The sequence below is a fragment of the Microcaecilia unicolor genome, chromosome 11 (assembly GCF_901765095.1).
Source record: "Microcaecilia unicolor chromosome 11, aMicUni1.1, whole genome shotgun sequence".
NCBI lineage: Eukaryota > Metazoa > Chordata > Amphibia > Gymnophiona > Siphonopidae > Microcaecilia > Microcaecilia unicolor.
In genome coordinates this window covers 1205233-1224037 of record NC_044041.1, presented here as the reverse complement: position 1 = coordinate 1224037, position 18805 = coordinate 1205233, and the positions used below count along the sequence as shown (strand labels likewise).

The following is an 18805-nucleotide window of genomic DNA, read 5'->3' as shown; positions in this document are numbered from 1 at the left end:
ATCTACTATGTTACTGTCAAGCTCATTTTCAAAGCACTTAGCCTCCCAAAGTTCCATAGAAACCTATGGAACTTAGCCTCCCAAAGTGCTTTGAAAATATGCCTCCATGTTACTATGTATTAGTAGTAGTAGTAAGGGCAGTAATCCAGGTGGGAAATGATATGTAAGGCTGCCCTAGTTTCCCTTATTAACTAGGTTCATCCTTACTGGGAAACACATGGGATATACTATAGTGGAGGGGGGGGGATAGGATGATACCATTTTCTAAGGTATATATGACAGAGTCCATGGAGTTTATGTGAGTTACGTGTAGGACACTGGAGGAGAAGCTCAGAAGGTGAGGAGTGAGCGGGAATGTGCCCTCTACCTAGGGTTACCATATGTCCGGTTTTACCCGCACATGTCCTCTTTTTGAGGACATGCCCGGTAAACCAGGCGGATTTTGCCAGTGTGCCCATTTCTCTGACTTTCCGGGCAGGCCTAGTGATGCCCTATCTTCCCCTCCCCTTACCTTACTATACTGCCCTGGTGGTCTAGTGACCTCTTCGGGGCAGGAAAGAGCCCCCTCTTTCTTGCCCGGAGCACCTTCCTACTGTTCCTTTCTGATGGTCCTGGCGCCAATTCAAAGTGGCCGCCGACAGTTGAAGTCTTGTGAGGCCGCTTCAACTCTCGGCAGCCATTTTGAATTGGCGCCGGGACCAGAGTCAGCAAGGAATAATATTCAGGCGCTCATTAGACCACCAGGGCAGTACAGTAAGGTAAGGGGTGGGGAGGATAGGACACCCTTAGGGGTGTGTCAAAGGGGTGGGGTGTGTGAAAGGGGGCGGGATGGGGCGGGGCATGTGTCCTCTTTTTAGGTTTAAACAGTTTTTATTGAACATACAATAAAACATTACAACCATATTCCGTAACAGGATGTTCATTTTTTGTTATTACAGCTCATATTCATAACAACAAGGATATATTCTGGTCATGTGATTACAAACTGATAAGGTCTGGACCCTTAAACCCTCCCCCTATGATAGCAGATCCCTGTATTGCTTTTTGCGGTATGAACTGATGACATTATCCATGCCGTTTATATTGTCATGCATCTTAACCTTATCCTATCCACACATCTTATTAACAATCTTCTCTAGTTGCCAAAAGTATCTGAACATACTACAAACAATCAAGACTAATATATCCCCTTCCTACCCCAACCTAAATAAGAGCTCTGTTTCCTTAAATCCCCCCCCCTTTGAAACCCTGTACCCCATCCTCTTCCTTAGGTACTCCCTTCCCCCCCCTTTAAACCCAATCCAGGCGACCTCCTGCACTTCAGTAATTAAACAGGCATCCGTATCTTTCAAACAGGTCTCGTTGTTAGTTTCACGGGATCTAATCTCAGCTTGTTAAGAATGGAACTGCGAGCTTTGGGGGCCATCTCGTTAATATAAGGCTCCCAGACTAAGTAAAAACTGCGCTGTTTTTTTGGTTTATAGCAAGAGTCTCGCAATTCCATCAAGAGCAATGCATGCCACCTGTTGCGCCATTGCCAAAACGATGGTGTCTCCGAAGTTGTCCAATTCACTAAAATACATTTCTTCCCCACTATACATGCTTTATAAATTAATAGGTTCTGATGGACAGCACCGGCCCCCTTCAGCCCATCCGCTCCCAAAATTGCTATCTCCGGTGTTAAGATCACGTTCACTTCCAGCAGTCTCCCCAGAAACCTCGCTATTTGCAGCCAGTAGACTTGTATTTCTACACAGGCCCACATTGCATGAAAATATGTGTGTTGGGAGCTCCCACATCTACCACAAAGAGAGGTTTCAGCTTTACCCATTTTTTGTAAACGTGATAGCGAGGTATACGCTCTATATATGCTTCTCCCTTGGCACTCCCTCAATTCCGCACTGTCAATTCTATAAGCTATCTGCCTCAAGCTTCTCAGCAAGAAACTTACAGTGATCTGTTTCTGCATATCTTCCGTCTATCTCTGTGCTAACTTTTCTAGGCCCTTCGGTGCCCTGATGTGGAGAAGCCGTTTGTGCAATATTGAGATAGAGGCGGGAGGGTCTGTTGTTGGTGTTTCATACAAATCTTTAATTTTGGAGGCCACATCAACTGCCAAAAAATGTGGAGGCAAAGTCCTAATGTAGTGTGTAATCTGTTTATAGGCATATCTATCCGCCCAACCCAAGGAGCCCAGATTTAAGGAGTCCAGGGGTCGCAGGTGTCCCCTGAGATCCACAAAGTCATCTACCAGATAGAATCCCTTGTCATTCCAGTTTCTAATATATTTGTTCTCCATTCCAGGGATAAAGGTCCCATTACCTCTAATAGGTAATAGTCTACTAATATGAGCGTCGAAGGACCATAGCTGTGCTAACTCCCCCCATATCACCCGTAGCGGTCTCACCAAATTACTCCTCCTAATGTGCACTGGCAAACCTGGAACTTCGACTTGTAATATATAGTTTAAGTGTAGGGGGTGAACCCACTCACGTTCCATCTGCAATGGAGAATATCGTGAAGTCCCCAACAACCCGTCTCCCAGGTGACGGAGTGAGCAGGCTCTATTATACCACCATATGTTTAGTAATCCAAACCCCCCTCTATTCCAACCATCTAACAGATTGTTCATATTGATCTGGGGCCTTTTCCTATTCCACAGGAATTTAGACAACAAGCTTAGTATTTTTCCAATCTCCCTTGGTGAGGCACAATGGCAAGGTCTGAAAACAATATAGCCACTTAGGGAATATATTAAACAAAGATATTCTGCCTAAGAGTGATATCGGCAATGTCATCCATCTTTCTAACATGTCCCTGGTCCCTAAGAGTGGCCTGTCTACATTCAATTTATACAGCTTCCTCGGGTCTCCAGGTAATTGTATACCTAGGTATTTAAATGCATCTCGTGTTGTTTTTAATGGGCAATTAATTTGAGCCCAGTCTGCAGCTGAAATATGCAAGGGCTGAACTTCCGATTTATCTAAGTTGATGCGAAATCCCGAGTAATCCCCAAATTCAGTAAATATCTCCAATAGTGCCGCAAGGGAAGTCCGGGGGTCCTGCAGTATGACCAATAGGTCGTCAGCGAAGGCTGCTATTTTAAATTGTTCCTGCCCTATTTGCACCCCTCTCACCTCCTCCATAGTCACAATATCCCTAATCAGAGGATCTAATACTAACACAAATAAAAGAGGCGAGAGAGGGCATCCCTGTCTTGTGCCCCTTGCTATCGGGAATGACTCAGAGAATATCCCATTAACAGCTACTTCCGCCTCTGGTTCACGATATAAAGCCATTATGGTCTCTGCAAAATGGCCCTCAATCCCATAAGCCTTCAAGCTCGCAAACAGGAACTTCCAGTCAACGCGATCAAATGCTTTCTCCGCATCAAAACTGATCAAAAGCGATGACCGGGAGTTCCTATGTATTTCCTCCAATGCCAACAGGATCTTTCTCAGATTTCTGGCTACTGATCTTTCTCTAACAAATCCTACTTGTGGTTCCGCTATTAATGAAGGTAAGACTCTGGCTAGTCTATTTGCCATGATTTTTGCCAGCAGTTTCGTTTCAAACGGTTGTAACGAGGTAGGTCGGTAAGAACCCGCACTATCTGGGTCCCTACCAGGTTTTAGCAGCACAATTATCTGAGCTTTCCGCAGCGAAGCTGGCAGTGCCCCCCTCCGCACTATGGCATTAAACACATCAGACAAACATATGGCTACATCATTTACCATCATTTTATAAAATTCAGATGTATATCCGTCTATTCCTGGGGCTTTATGCAGGGGACTTGTTTTTATACACCATCTAACTTCCTCCACATCAATATCTGCATTAAGCATGTCTCGTTGCCGGTCCGTTATCTGAGGGAGCTCCTGTCCTGTCAAGTAAGATGTTGCTTCCAGTCCCTCCTCAAACGGAGCCGAATAGAGGTTAGCATAAAAATTGCGGAATACTGTATTAATTGCCTTATTTGTATAAACATAGGAGCCCTTCTCATTCTGAATCCTAGGCACACACTTCCTCCCTCCCACTTGGCTCACCAAACGCGCCAACAGTTTACCTTGTTTCTTAGCATGTTTGTAAAGCTGAAAGCGAAAATATGTCTGTGGTTTTTGTGTTCTTGCTTGAATCAATTGATTTAATTCCACATGGGAGGCCAGAAGGTTTTGTTTATGCCTTGTCGTCGGCTCTTGCCCGTAAATCTGCCTATCTCTTCTTACTCGTTGTTCCAGCCGCACTAACTCTGCTTCTTTCGCCCTCTTCTGATGTACTGAGTATGAAATAATATGCCCCCGCAGCACGGCTTTGGCTGCTTCCCAGAAAAGTATTGGGTCCCGCTCATAGCAGTCTCCGTTACATTCCACATATTCCCCCCACCTCTCCCGCATATACGGAGGGAACTTGGAATCATAATACAATGCTTTAGGGAACCGCCATCTAAATCCTACTTTTTCCTCTCTACTCCAATCCAATGTCACCCATGGTCCGACACTGCAGTAGCTCCTATTGTGGCCTGTGTTATTCGTGAAGAAATATTCTCAGAGAGTAACAAGTAATCTATTCGCGATTGCGTACCATGCGCTCTGGATAAATGAGTAAAGTCTCGCTGACTAGGAGTCCACCAGCTCCAGGGAAGAGCAGATCCATGGTATTCCTTTTAAAAGGTTCACCGGAGCCACCTTCTGGGGCCTGGTACTGTCCATCAGAGAGTCAGCAACCAAGTTAAAGTCTCCTCCTATTAATATGGGGATCTGGTCAAAAGCATAAATATGTTTTATAATTTTCTGGAAAAGCTTTTTGTCGTATTGGTTAGGCGCATACAGGTTTACCAGCAGGAGTGGCTTATTGTTCAAAATAATATGTTGAATTACATAGCGGCCATTGGGATCTATTACACTATCCTTCATTATACATTGTAATCCTCTCCTGCTTTTTTTATTATGTGCAGGGCTATCCACTTTCTCTGTCACCCACCATCTACGTAGTTTCTGATGTTCTGCCGCCGTTAAGTGTGTTTCCTGTAACATAACTATGTTAGCTTTTTGTCTATTCAAGGCCTGCAACAATTTGGCACGTTTTATAGGCGATGATATGCCACCCACGTTCCAGGATAATATTTTAACCATAAGAGATCATCCCTTTATCTATTTATCTGTTATCTCCAGAAGGGGGAATGTCCCAGCTCACTCCCCCCTTTCCTGTACCAAGAAGCCAGCCCGTGTTCCATTTGGTTTCAATGCTTATGAGTCCTCTGCCTGAAAGAGTTCCCTCCCTCTCTACCTGCCCCCTCCCCCCAACTCCCTTCCCATTCCCCCAAAGCAAACCCAACTATACCCTCCCCCTCTAAACCATTTGAACTCCTATTCCGAGTCCATCACGTCTAGGTGCCTCCTTCCCTCCCTTCACTTGTATACAGGTCACATACCAATCAAACATTGCCCTCAAACCTTTAACTCCTATATAATTATACCCCCCTACTTTCCCATCCAGAACACCAACGTTTAAGCCTGGGGGTATTCTCCAGAAAGGTCAACATCTTCGTATGCAGCCCCCAACTCCTAGTAAGAACAAACGTGTCTGACTCCATAGTATAAGAATAGGCCTGCCCCTCCAAACCAAACCCATAATATACAGGCACATTTAACATTCTATTAATTCTATAAACAGCAAATTAAATAACATATCACATTTTTCCCTGGATCCCAGAATATTACACGGGACTCCTTCTCATATTAGTAAGTTTAACTATGAATATTATTAACTCAGCAGTCCAAGTCCTGGGTCAGTGTACTGGCTGGCGCCTCTTACCTTAGGCTTCAAATTATGCATAGTCAGGACTCAAATTTAAAATGTTAGCCCCAATGTGCTTACATGGCCACAGACTGTCTTTTTATATTGTAGCCTCGCCGCAGGTTTAAGGATTACCCCCTTTTCCAACACACTTGTAGTAAAACATAGTACCGGACTGAGGGCATATTACCTCTAGGTCTCTTCAACCAGCACAGACTCCAAACACTAATTCCAGTCTAGGTTGCTTGTAGACTCGTCCCGCCATTTCTATCTGCAGTGGGCCTTCAAAGCTGTTCGCCACCATTTCGCTCATTACCTTTTGGCGGCAATGCCTTGACAAGTTCTTGCGCTGCCTCCACCGTCTCCAAATTTTTTTCTGTTCCTTCATGGAAGACTTTTAATTTGGCTGGATAGATTAAGGCAAATTTAATTTTCCTGTTATATAACTCCGTGCACGTGGATGCAAAAGCTCGCCTAGCCGCCGCTACTTTTGTGGAATAATCCTGAAAGCATAATACACGTTTGCCTTCATAGTTCAGCTGCTTTCCCGACCTGAGCGCTTTCATTATCGCCTGCTTGTGCCCATATTGTAGAATGCGTAAAATCACAGCCCTCAGGCGTTCTCCGGTTGCTCTTTTAGGGCCCACCCGATGGGCCCTTTCAATCCGCAACGGATCTTGCAATGTGGTAAGCTGCAGTTCTTTAGGAAGCCAATGCTCTAAGTATTCCACGAGCTCAGAGTCCTTTAAGTGTTCTGGGAGGCCAATGAGTCGCAAATTATTACGTCTTGATCTGTTTTCTAGATCTTCTAGTTTTTGCTCCATGTCATGTATTTTCAGGCGCATAGTCTCTGTTGGTCCCGCAGCCTCCGTCATTCGATCCTCGATGTCGCTGATCCGCTGCTGCATGTGATCTAAATCCAGGTGGAATCCATCCAACCGTTCATGTGCAGCCTCTGCTCTATCAAAGATCGCTTACATTTTTTTATCGAGTGCCGCGGTGACCTCTGCTGTTATTTCCGATGTCCAGGCTGAGCATACAGAAGAGGTAAGTTGACCCTGTATCTCCGCCATCTTGGAGTCAGCGCCTTTGCTCTTCTCTTTTTCTTTCTTTTGCGTTTTTGTGGCCATCCCAGCGATTTTAGCGTCTGAGGTCTCTCTGTACTGCTGTCGCTTCGTTTACCACTTCAATTTGATATGATACCCTCTGGTGTGCCGATTTTTAGCAGGATTTTAGGGAGGAAATGTGGGAGCTCCGCTTTCCAGCGTCTTCACTCCACCATGGCACCACGTGATCCTTCGCATGTGTCCTCTTTTTGGGGGGAGCAAATATGGTAACCCAACCTCTACCTGCCCTGGTTCTATGAACCAAGATACATCCACCAACATGACTTCCATTTTATTCAAGCAGTGGTCAAACCCAGTAATTATTTCCTTCTAATAATTTATTTCACTATGAAAATGCTCTGGAATCTAGTGTTGCTTCTGTATGTTTGAGCAGCACCTTTGGTCTTCATTTACAGAGCATGTGTCACGGTGAGGCAGGGACGATGTGTTCACTTTGACGTGGCCACAGTGAGACCTGCCCTCTGATGGTATATCTCGAAAAAGTACCCTTACAGTAAGTACTGAGGTCATTTTGGGATTTACCAACTACGAAAAGCTGAAACCCAATTTATCTATCACCAGACATTATTGCACCATTGCCAAACTTGTTCTTTTCCAGAACTCATGATTTCTTTTTCTTTAACTTATATCCAAATCCTCCCTTGAACCTTATTCATAAGGTTCACAACAGATTGTATGATTATAGTTTGTATCACTGTTAGACTGGGCACAATCCTGAGTAACAGGTTATCCCTCAGGCCGTCATGGCAATAGCAAACATTTTCTGTCAAATCATAGAATCAGTGAGTGAGGTTTCATTATTTGACATTAGTAGTCCAGGACAATTGGGTCCTGTTGAGTCAACCAGAGTGTCAGGAGAAATGATAGTATTGACTTGATTTACCATGGTCATTTTCATTGTACTCTGACAAACTCGTCGACAACAACTCATTAAGCATGGCAGACAGCACAGCAATAATCCAGCAACACATTGGAAAACAATACATCCAGTTACAATACCTCTCAACCATGGTCCCAATCCTGAAAACCAATTTTTGATTGAATCCCACCAAGACATATCTAATATTCCTTCATAATCACTTACTTTCAGCTGTGCTAAAGAAAGAATGCGCTGCATTGCATTTTTAACAATAATAGATTGATTTCTGATAACAGTACAACATGAGGTATCGTTAATAAGTTCACAAACACCTCCTGATTGGGCTAATACCTCACTTAAGGCACACTGGAGATTCTAGTGAGGAGCACATGGGGGGGGGGGGGGGGCGTGAAGTGTGAGTAAAAGACAGACATGGCCAACTCACCACCCCTTGTCATGTGCTGTCACATATCCTTTTGCCAAACCATTAATTTCATTTCATTTGAGTCCTGTAATCCACTATAGTCAAAGGTCGATTACCCATCAATAACATTATCCAAAAAAGAACATAAATCCTGTTAAAAATCGGAATTCCCTACAGTTCTTCCCCTCAGTAAGGCAGTGTAATTACTCTCCCAGCAACTAATTTCAAGATTTGCAAGGCTGGCAATTGGTTTCCAGTTTGAAACCATTAACCATCTGCTGACTCTCTTGACTAATAACCTTTTTTTTTGACAGTTCAGTAGAGAGTTATGTTGTATGGTACCATCAGAAGGAGTGGACGAGATGGGTGACCTCCTGGGATGCCAGGCATGAAGGGTACCAATGATCCTGGTGGGGTGGAAGCACTTCATGCAACTGTTGAATCGGGGGAGTGGTTTTGAGCATTTTACATCATCAGAGCATAGCTCAAGTGGGGAGGCCTCAGTGCTGTAAGAGTTATTCTGCCTCTCCACCGCAACTGGACCTTTCCTCCCCCCCCCCCCACCCCCCCGCCCCAGATTGCAGAGGGTGAAGCCGGTGCTTGTGGGGCTGATGCTGCATGTTACCTTGGATAGGGAAGTGGGAGATTTGGATGAAGCGCTGGCAAATTCTATTTATTAGAATCCCTTATTTATGTAGGTAAGAACATAAGACTAGCCATGCTGGGTCAGACTGAAGGTCTAAATAGCCCAGTATCCTGCTTCTAACAGTAGCCAATCCAGGTCACAAGATGGAACACCTTGTGTCCCTGCTGAGGTTTTTTTCTAATTTTCCCTTCCCACATGCTCTGCTCCTTCAATGACCATCGTCTAGGCCTCCCTCCTCCCGCTCAGGCACATTGGGAGTCAACAAAAGTGCACTTTTTGTTTCTGGCATGGTTTGTTTTGGGGACAGTGCTCAGAAACTTTGTATAAACTATTTAAAATTAATTTGAAAACGCATCTTTTGCTTTTAACACAAGGTGGAGCTGATCGACTTGTTCACAGCAGCAGACACAGTGATACTATATTAAAGCATACATTTATGCCTAAGTTCTGTTTTAATTCTTAAGCTCGAGATTAGTATCTTAGTAACATAACATAGTAACATAGTAGATGACGGCAGAAAAAGACCTGCATGATCCATCCAGTCTGCCCATGACAAACTCATATGTGTATACCTTACCTTGAATTTGTACCTGTCCTTTTCAGGGCACAGACCATATAAGTCTGCCCAGCAGTATTTCCCGCCTCCCAACCACCAGTCCCGCCTCCCATCACCGGCTCTGGTACAGACCGTATAAGTCTGCCCTCCCCTATCCTCACCTCCCAACCACCACCCCCTCTTCCCCCCACCTGCTCTGCCACCCTTGTATGAATGTGTTCCTCTCCTATCAAGATCATTGGAGTTCCTTTCTTACTATTTTTTTGTTTTTAAGATTAGCTCATGTCAATAAATTGTTTAGACTTGGCTTGTCCAAAATGTTGTGATTAATCAAAAGTTTCAATAAACATAATCATAAACTTTAGCAGCTTGTAGGACTCATGCAGGGGCCAGACGGAATGAAAAGGAAGGGAAGGAGCCTGTCCCAAAGGAAAAGATGCAGCAGCTGCTCTGCTTTTTCTAATTGTTTGATGTACATTTCCATTGGAACTTTCTGCCACTGACAGTTTGGTTTAATGAATTTTACAAGTGTTTGGAGGGTCACCATATACCAGCGTTAGCGTGTCTTGAGCCTTAACTCTTCCCCCTGTCAATGAATCTACCCATGGTCATGCAGGGTGTTTGTGTGCCAGGAATGTGCAATCCCTTGAGCTCTTCTGCCTATCGAGGCTACATCCAGTTGTGGTAGATGTGTGCAGGGTTGAAGGACTTTTTCCACACTCCCCAGAGAGAGGGCGCTATAACTTCAGTTCCTGACTCTGATGCTTCCAGCGCAACTGAGTCCACTGGTATCAGCTTTCAAGAATTCAGGCATCTGCTGAACCCTCGATCTTTTGTAAACATTTCCAGTTACATTTCAAGTACAAAAGTACCCTACAAACAGATAAGTCACTTAGATTTGGCAGTTTTGGAGCCCAGGCGCCCAGCTACGAGGTCACAGTTGTGATAGAGGGACATTCCCATCAGAGTCAGTGCGATGCCGGCATAGCTGAGGACGGTGAGTTGACTGCCAAACAGAATCTGGGATAAGACCAGATTCCCCACCAAGGTGAGATTGCCCAGAACGTGGATAGTGACAGCGGAGGTGAAAGTGATGACCCAGAAGCTAGCCAGGTTGTAGAGGACAGAGCCCAAGCAGCTGAGCAAAATGAAGAGCCAGAGAGTGTTGTCCTGGCGGGAAGGAGTCTCCCAAACAGCTCTGTTCTCCAGCACCAGGGCGGCTGTGAAAAGGATGCAGAAGCTGGGGATGGACATTAGGTAAAGCAAAGTGACGGAATTAATTCTTTCTTCTTTCAGTAGGCTGCCTGGGAGAAATAAAACAGCAGTTAGAAACGAAATTCACATGGCTGCTGACTGCTCCCCATTCGGAACGCCTTCAGCAATGCAGCGTATGTTACTTCACTAAAACAGCGCCTTTTCAGGCAGAGAATTGTATAATTGGTGTGTAGACTTAGGTGAGCAGTTATGTGCCCAGCCATATACAAATAAACAAAAAAAGGAGGTTAAAAACCCTCACGATACCGTGAGATATGAAACAAAAAAGTGAGGATACCAAAAATCACTTTATTGTATTAAAAAAATGACCCGACACAGTCGTGTTTCGGCCCTAAGGCCTGCCTCAGGGGTCTTGAACAATCTCGGATGATCTAGTGTATGAACATACACTGGTGAAATTTTACTTAAACGAAGACTTCTTTGGTCTCCTGTCTTCTAGAATATCATATATTCAGTTACCAACTGATTTTGAAATGGCGATGCCAAAAAAAGCCTCCTCTCTTCTAAAATATTGTATATTCAGTTACCAACTGAAGTCACACACATTAAACATAATTAGCTAATCGGGCATCCAGTTTCAAACTCAAATTAACTTTAAATCATTTAAATTTGTAATACAAGTAGAGATTTTAGAGGAAATCGAACAACCGTCTTTAAGAGTGGTATTAATAAGAGCATAATGTTGTATCCTGTCCTAAAGAGAGAGATCTTTCAAAACACAATTATAAAGTAAAGGGAGACCCTGTGCTTTCAAGGAGTCAGGTTTATTTTCAGTAGCTCACAGCAGTGGCGTAGCCACAGGTGGGCCGGGGCCCACCCACTTTGGGCTCAGGCCCATCCAACAGTAGCACATGGTAATGAAAATGCTGCTCTCCACAATACTGGCACCTTCGCATGCTCAGTTTTCAGCGCATGCCTGCTGCAGACTACCAAGGTGGAGACTGGAGAAAAGCATTTTCCCACCAGCTGAGATATTTTTTTGATGTGGGGGTGGGGGAGAGAACATTTGGTGCCCACCCACTTCTTGCCTAGGCCCACCCAAAATCTGCTGTCTGGCTACGCCCCTGGCTCACAGAGTTAGCACATAAGCACCGCCATACTGGGAAAAGACCAAGGGTCCATCAAGCCCAGCATCCTCTCTCCGACAGCGGCCAATCCAGGCTTCAAGAACCCGGCAAAACCCAAAATTAAAAAATAATAATTTGCCCTATTGCATGGACCTGGTACCCCCTATAGTTTTCCTTTGAAAATCAATTAACACACAGTGTCTACTATAAAAGCTCCCACATACTTTGCATCTACAATTTGTGTGGGCAGAGGAGGGGAACAAAAATAGCAAGCAAATGTTTTGAAAATGTGAAATATGTTTTCCTCCTGTGATCTACACACAATCCCAGAAGCCCCTCTTTTAAACTAACTAAAAGTTACCTATTAGACAAGCTATCCTGCTTATTTTCGAAAGAGAAGGGCGGCCATCTTCCGACACAAATCGGGAGATGGCCGGCCATCTCTCAAGTCCGACGAAATCGGTATAATCGAAAGCCGATTTTGGCTGGCCTCAACTGCAGTCCGTCGCGGAGCCAGCCAAACTTCAAGGGGGCGTGTCAGCAGGGTACAGAAGGTGGGATGGGCGTGGTTAAGAGATGGCCGGCTTTGCCCGATAATGGAAAAAAGAAAGCCGGCCCTGACGAGCATTTGGCCGACTTTACTTGGTCCCTTTTTGTTGACGACCAAGCCTCAAAAAGCTGCCCGAACTGACCAGATGACCACCGGAGGGAATGGGGGATGACCTCCCCTTACTCCCCCAGTGGTCACCAACCCCCTCCCACCCAAAAATATAAAACATTTTTTTGCCAGCCTCTATGCCAGCCTCAAATGTCATACCCAGCTCCATCACAGCAGTATGCAGGTCCCTGGAGCAGTTTTTAGTGGGTGCAGTGCACTTCAGGCAGGTGGACCCAGGCCCAACCCCCCCCCCCCCCTCTGTTACACTTGTGGTGGTAAATGGGAGCCCTCCAACCCCCCCCCCCAAACCCACTGTACCCACATGTAGGTGCCCCCCTTCATCCCTACGGGCTATGGTAGTGGTGTACAGTTGTGGGGAGTAGGTTTTGGGGGGGATTTGGGGGGCTCAGCACACAAGGTAAGGGAGGTATGCACCTGGGAAGTCCACTCCTTTTGAAGTCTACTGCAGTGCCTCCTAAGGTGCCCGGTTGGTGTCCTGGCATGTCAGGGGGACCAGTGCACTACAAATGCTGGCCCCTCCCACGACCAAATGCCATGGATTTGGCCGGCATCGGTTTCCGTTATCGGCGAAAACCAATGCCGGCCATCTCAAACCCGACCATCTCTGACATTTGGCAGGCCCCAACCGTATTATCGAAACGAAAGATGGGCGGCCATCTTTTTCGATAATACGGTTCGGGACTGCTCTTTGAAGCGCTGGCCATATAGATGGCCAGTACCGTTCGATTATGCCCCTCCACATAACTTTGTAAGTCAGTGCTTTGAAAATGAGCCCCTTAATGATGTAAAATATTACTTTGTAGAAGGATGAAGGAATCGAGGAAAGGAAGGTGAGGACAGAAAGGGGGTTCTGGCCTATCCCCTCATGCCTCACAGCCCCTCTGATCCTCTCACTCCCTATCCTGCTGTTCACCTTCTGATGCACCCAACGGCTCCCTTTCTCTCTTACTTCCCATCCTCTTAACCTCATTCGTCCTTTCCCCCCCCCCCCCCCCCCCACACACATAGCACCTTAGAAACCCTTCCTCTGTCTTGCTGGTTCCCCACACCCTTTCACTCATTCTCTTGTCCGTGCTGTATTGATGGAGATTTTTTTTCTTTGTAACCCTCAAGACAGGGCCCTTGTAATTTCTTGTAGATGATGCCTTGGAAGTAAAGCTCTTTCTACGTTGCTGGGGGGATAAAAGGAATGAACTGTGATTTTTAATATTTTATACTTTTTTGATTACAATTTTTATCAATATTTAAGTGCTTTCAGTAAACCAGTAGAGGTTCAGAACATATGTTTGAACATGGCTGTACCTTTGTTGAAGAGTGAGAGGAGCGAGTGATCCCAGGAAGCTAGTGACCTCCCAGGACCTGCTGCTACCAGCAGTTCTGTGCCTGAGAAAGGAGTGAGCAGCAGCCCTGGTTCTCCCTTTGGGGAAGAGGCCCTGGTTGGGGTGCAGAGACCTTGGGAAGGGGGTGGGGGTGGGGATTATATCAAGGAGGAAGCGGAGGTCATAAGTAAGACTGGTCGTGATCCCAGACATATGCTAAAGTACTGGAAGGGTCAGTACTGCTGAACACCTCATCCCTCACAAATTCCAGTTTCTAGTTCTCTCGGTTAAGCTCCAAACTGCTTTGAGGTGTGTGGAAGGGTAATAATACACTGTATCACAAGGAGAGGGGTAATGTGCCAGCAATATGAGCAGCTTGGGTGTGAAGATGAAATATACGATAACTAACGAGCTACAATGCTCCAGAACCCAGTCAGATGAAGGCTGGCAGCTTGTTAGTGAATGCGATGACAGGGATACCACATGGTCAGATATTAGGGCACTAACCCTGGTCATTTTCCTAGCTGCCTAGGTTATTAAAGAGCTTGGAGGGGGGACTTGTATTATAATTGCATAGTAACATAGCAGATAAAGACCAGCCTGGTCCACCTAGTCTGCAGTTTCCACCCTCCGTGGTTGCCCCATTACAGCAGCCTCACCGTTCTCCTCTTTCTCAGCACTTCTTCCCCTCCTTACGTATCGTGGGGCTGATCTGACTCCTCCCTTATAAGATACCAATTGTAACCTAGGTCTCCTGTTTGTGGTCTTCCCCCTGCTTTCTACTTAGAGTTGATCATTTTATTTGTAAACCATGTAGATGCTTTTGTTGTTTGAGGTAGAGTAAGTGAATGTGTGAAAGTCATTTAAGTGACTCACAAGAGTAGAGAACTAATAAGTGAACATAGTAAATGACGGCAGATAAAGACCTGTGCATTCCATCCACGCTTTCCCACTCATGGCAGGCTCAATGCGGCTTACATGGGGCAATGGAGGGTTAAGTGACTTGCCCAGAGTCACAAGGAGCTGCCTGTGCCTGAAGTGGGAATCAAACTCAGTTCCTCAGTTCCCCAAGATCAAAGTCCACCACCCTAACCACTAGGCCACTCCTCCACTGTTGCTACTATTTGAGATTCTACATGGAATGTTGTTATTCCACTAGCAACATTCCATGTAGAAGTCGGCCCTTGCAGATCACCAATGTGGCCGCGCAGGCTTCTGCTTCTGTGAGTACGTCAGACACACAGAAACAGAAGCCTGCGCAGCCTTCTACATGGAATGTTGCTAGTGGAATAGCAACATTCCATGTAGAATCTCCAATAGTAGCAACATTCCATGTAGAATCTCCAATAGTATCTATTTTATTTTTGTTACATTTGTACCCTGCGCTTTCCCACTCATGGCAGGCTCAATGCGGCTTACATGGGGCAATGGAGGGTTAAGTGAATTGCCCAGAGTCACAAGGAGCTGCCTGTGCCTGAAGTGGGAATCCAACTCAGTTCCTCAGTTCCCCAGGACCAAAGTCCACCACCCTAACCCAATGGCGTAGCAAGGGCGGGGCCGTGGGGGCGGTCCGCCCCGGGTGTCAACGGGTGGGGGGGTGCATCCGTCCACCCCCCACCCCGCGCAGCGCCTCCCCCCCAACACGGTCCCCACCTGTCTACGAGCTCCATCCATCTGCATCGCTGCTGTAAAAATCGCTTCGTCGGCCCTTCCCTCACTCACTATTTCCCGCCCTTGAGGAAATAGGAAGTTACGTCAGAGGGCGGGACACAGTGAGTGAGGGAAGGTCCGACGAAGCGATTTTTACTGCAGCAGTGCAGATGAATGGAGCTCGTAGACAGGTGGGGACCGTGTCTGGGTGGCGCTATGCCGGTGGGGGGGTGTCGTGTTGGTCTGCACCCGGGGGGGGGGGGGTGCAGCGGCGATCCGCCCCCGCTACGCCACTGCCCTAACCACTAGGCCACTCCTCCACTTGTACAAGTCATTGTTTCGCTACAGCTGGGTTATTGTAACTCCCTGGATGCAGGGATTAATCAGATATATTTAAAGAGGCTTCAGAAGTTACAAAACTGTGCAGCTACACTGATTTTTGGTTAAAAGAAAAGTATGATCATGTAACTCCACTTCTTAGGAAGTTGCATTGGTTTCTGATGAATTCAAGAGTCGATTATAAGCTGATTTGCAGGGACCATAAGATTAGTTACAGGTGTTACCCAGTGGATCATATCTTTCTGATCTCTTTTCCTGATTCATCAGTCTATACGTAGATATTGGCTCTTCCTGCAGTTAATAAGATTTGATTTCAGTGTTATTTTGATAGTTCATTTACCTATTTATCAGCTAAAATACGGAATTCTCCTTCTTTACAATTGCGTGCAATTATGGACTAATTATTCAAGAAATCTTACAAGGTTTGATACCAAATTTTACAAATGTTATTATTTATTACTCACTTTGATTCTTGAGGGATAATAGCAGGTTTATAAATGCAGGGAATGGAACAGAATAGAGAAGCTGACTTGAAGGAGTTTCCCCATGTGACTCAGAAACTGGTTAGAGTGATGTAGCAAAACCCTCATCCCTTGTGGTGTGGCTCGTCCCTTCCCTATATTTGTACTGCACTTTGCTTTACAGCTCAGGAACTGGACGACTACGTGATTAATTTTACAGGTGTGATGACCTGTTATATGCTTGCATATATGACACGATCAGATAAGTTCATCACCTCCTTCCACTCCTCCTAAATATTCATTACAACAGCCACTCCCATATTAAATACCATCATATTATAGGGGTAATTTTATGCCTACGTGAGATCTAGATCTTAAGTCTCTCTTATAAAGACAACATAGGAGCTTACTAGCTAAGAAACAGATTCCCAGATCCAAATGCCAACGCACAAATGTAGACCTGTTCCGAAGGTCTGTCATATCCTCAGTAATACTACTAATCATTTGTATCGCATTACTAGATGTACGCAGTGCTGTACACATTATATGCAGGTACTTTTTTCTGTCCCTAGAGGGCTCACAATCTTAAGTTTTTGTACCTGGGACAACGGAGGTTAAGTGATTTGCCCAAGGTCACAAGGCACTGCAGTGAGAATCAAACCCAGAACGCCAGGTTTCAAAGCCTTGCTGCACCAACCATTACACTCCTCCTCCAGCCTCAGTGAAAATATGTGCATATCCTTGGTGCATGCAGAAATCTGCATAAATATTGCAGCTCTGCCTTCGCTGCACCCCACCCCAGCAGTGCACGTGCACAGATCACATGAAAGCAGGCACAGCCTTTTTCCCCTTGCCTGTCATTTATACACACATGCAAATAAAAGTCCTTCTTTGAATGTAAAGCAGACTATAAATATAGAAAATGTTTTATGAAATCACCCCCTCTATGGTGTCTAAGCATTCGGGATCCTGGTGTGGGAAAGCATCCTAATTCCAGTAGTAGATTCTGCACCCATCTCGGCATCAAATCAAAAGCATGCCCACCGTTAATAAGACGCAAATGACTTACTTTGTTGTACGGACTTTAATCCCCTTAAGAAGGTGGAAAGCACAAGGAAGAAGCATCCAGTGTGGTGAAATTGTACCTCCCCTATAATGCTGAAGGATGCTCCCAAACAAATGGGCAGCATGGCCGTGTACTTGAGCATGTGGTGCCGGGTGCCCAGGAGGGCCTTCGACAGGGCCAGGGTGAAGAGCGGGGTAGTGGAATAAACCATCTGTGCGAAAGACAACTGCACGTAATTCAGTCCTAGGTTGCCGAAGGCGATGCTGGCACAGAAGGACAGGCTGAGGAGAAAGACTCGAAACCTGGCAGCGGCAGTGAGGGCCACGTCCTCGCCAGCCTTCAGCTTCACCACGCCGAACCTGAGCAGCGGGTAGTCCACCAGGATGGCAGTGAGCATATGCAGGGACGACAGCAGCAGAGGGCACCTGAACTTGTAGACGGCAAATATCCATTTGTTCAGGCTGGAGATGGTGATGCCAGTTAATAACCAGATCAAGACAGCGACTACCAGCTGCCCCTTCTTAGTCTCAGGGGGTCTTCCTTCCAAACCAGCCATTTCCTTTTGCACCTCATGGTTGCTGCTGCTGCTGCTGTAGTGAGGCCTCTGGGCTCACCCTGAAGACATCTCCTCTTCAATCCTAGGTCACCTCCTGCAGCCTCTTGGTTGTCTCTTTTGTAAGAGAAGGAAAGGAACAGAAGTCAACCAAATAGGACTAAGGCAGGGGATCCCCAAGCAGCCAAAACAAGTTTGCAAAGAGCTGGTGGAGTCAAGAGACCCTTGTTCTTGCTTTTTTTCTTGCCTCGTTGCAGGGAGGCTGTAAGTACTGAAATGATCAGTAGGAGATGTGTGTTGCAATCCGGTCAGACACTCCCGGGAGTTTCTCTTTCTGGTAGTTTTTCCTGCCACCTCCTGCCAATCCGGTTTGCCTGACAGATCCCCGAGTGCTAACTCAGCATCCTGACAGACAGGAGACTTTTAAAACAGCAGCAAAACAGGAAAGTGGTAACTAAGGCTGAAGTCTGAGCTGTCAACTTCTCTGTGCGTGTATCTGTAATCCTTATGCGGCTAATTTTACGCGTCTTCCCTCCCTCCCCAAAGCCTTCAAGGTAACGTGGCCGCTGTTGACAGGCAGGTTGCTGGAGACTGAAGAGCCTTCTTTCCTATCATAGTACTGTGCGGACAGCCAAAAAGCCATTTTTAGCTGTGTTTTGCTTGTGACTCAGAAACCCATTGCAATATGATCTGAGCCTGAGTGACGATATTATTCTGCTGAAAAGAAGGAGGGAAGCAGGGATCTGAATACTCCCTTCCTGACTTCTTTTGTAGTGAGCAATAAGCCAGCAAAGAGTTGCAACAGTCAGGCCTGGGGTTTCTGTCCACCTTACTCCTTGTGAGGTCTGTTGCTTTACACTACAGGTTAAAATAGAAAGCTGAGTGGTTTTGATCCTAGGAAAGGGCCTCCGCTCCACACAGATACTGGGGGCTCAAATGCAGTGGGGAGGGGGGATTTTCACCATTAGCATCATTCAGCTGAACCACC

The 18805-nt window shown here is 45.9% G+C and overlaps 1 protein-coding gene across 1 annotated transcript; it reads right to left on the bottom strand.

Annotated features, from left to right (window-relative positions):
- Nucleotides 1-9612: 9612 nt before the first annotated feature.
- SLC35E4 (solute carrier family 35 member E4) lies at nucleotides 9613-18587 on the bottom strand. Its single transcript, XM_030217681.1, has 2 exons — nucleotides 17268-18587; nucleotides 9613-10712 (listed from the first exon to the last, which is right to left on the bottom strand). Exons 1-2 carry the CDS (start codon nucleotides 17818-17820, stop codon nucleotides 10297-10299), a joined length of 969 nt encoding a protein of 322 aa, XP_030073541.1. The 5' UTR covers nucleotides 17821-18587; the 3' UTR covers nucleotides 9613-10296.
- Between the last annotated feature and the right edge of the window lie 218 nt (nucleotides 18588-18805).

Coding starts and splice junctions, on each gene's coding strand:
- SLC35E4 (XM_030217681.1), bottom strand. CDS start 17,820: ATGGCTGGTTTGGAAGGAAGACCCCCTGAGACTAAGAAGGGGCAGCTG. Junction 10,713..17,267: donor ATTAAAGTCCGTACAACAAA/GTAAGTCATTTG, acceptor TATTTCTCCCAG/GCAGCCTACTGAAAGAAGAA.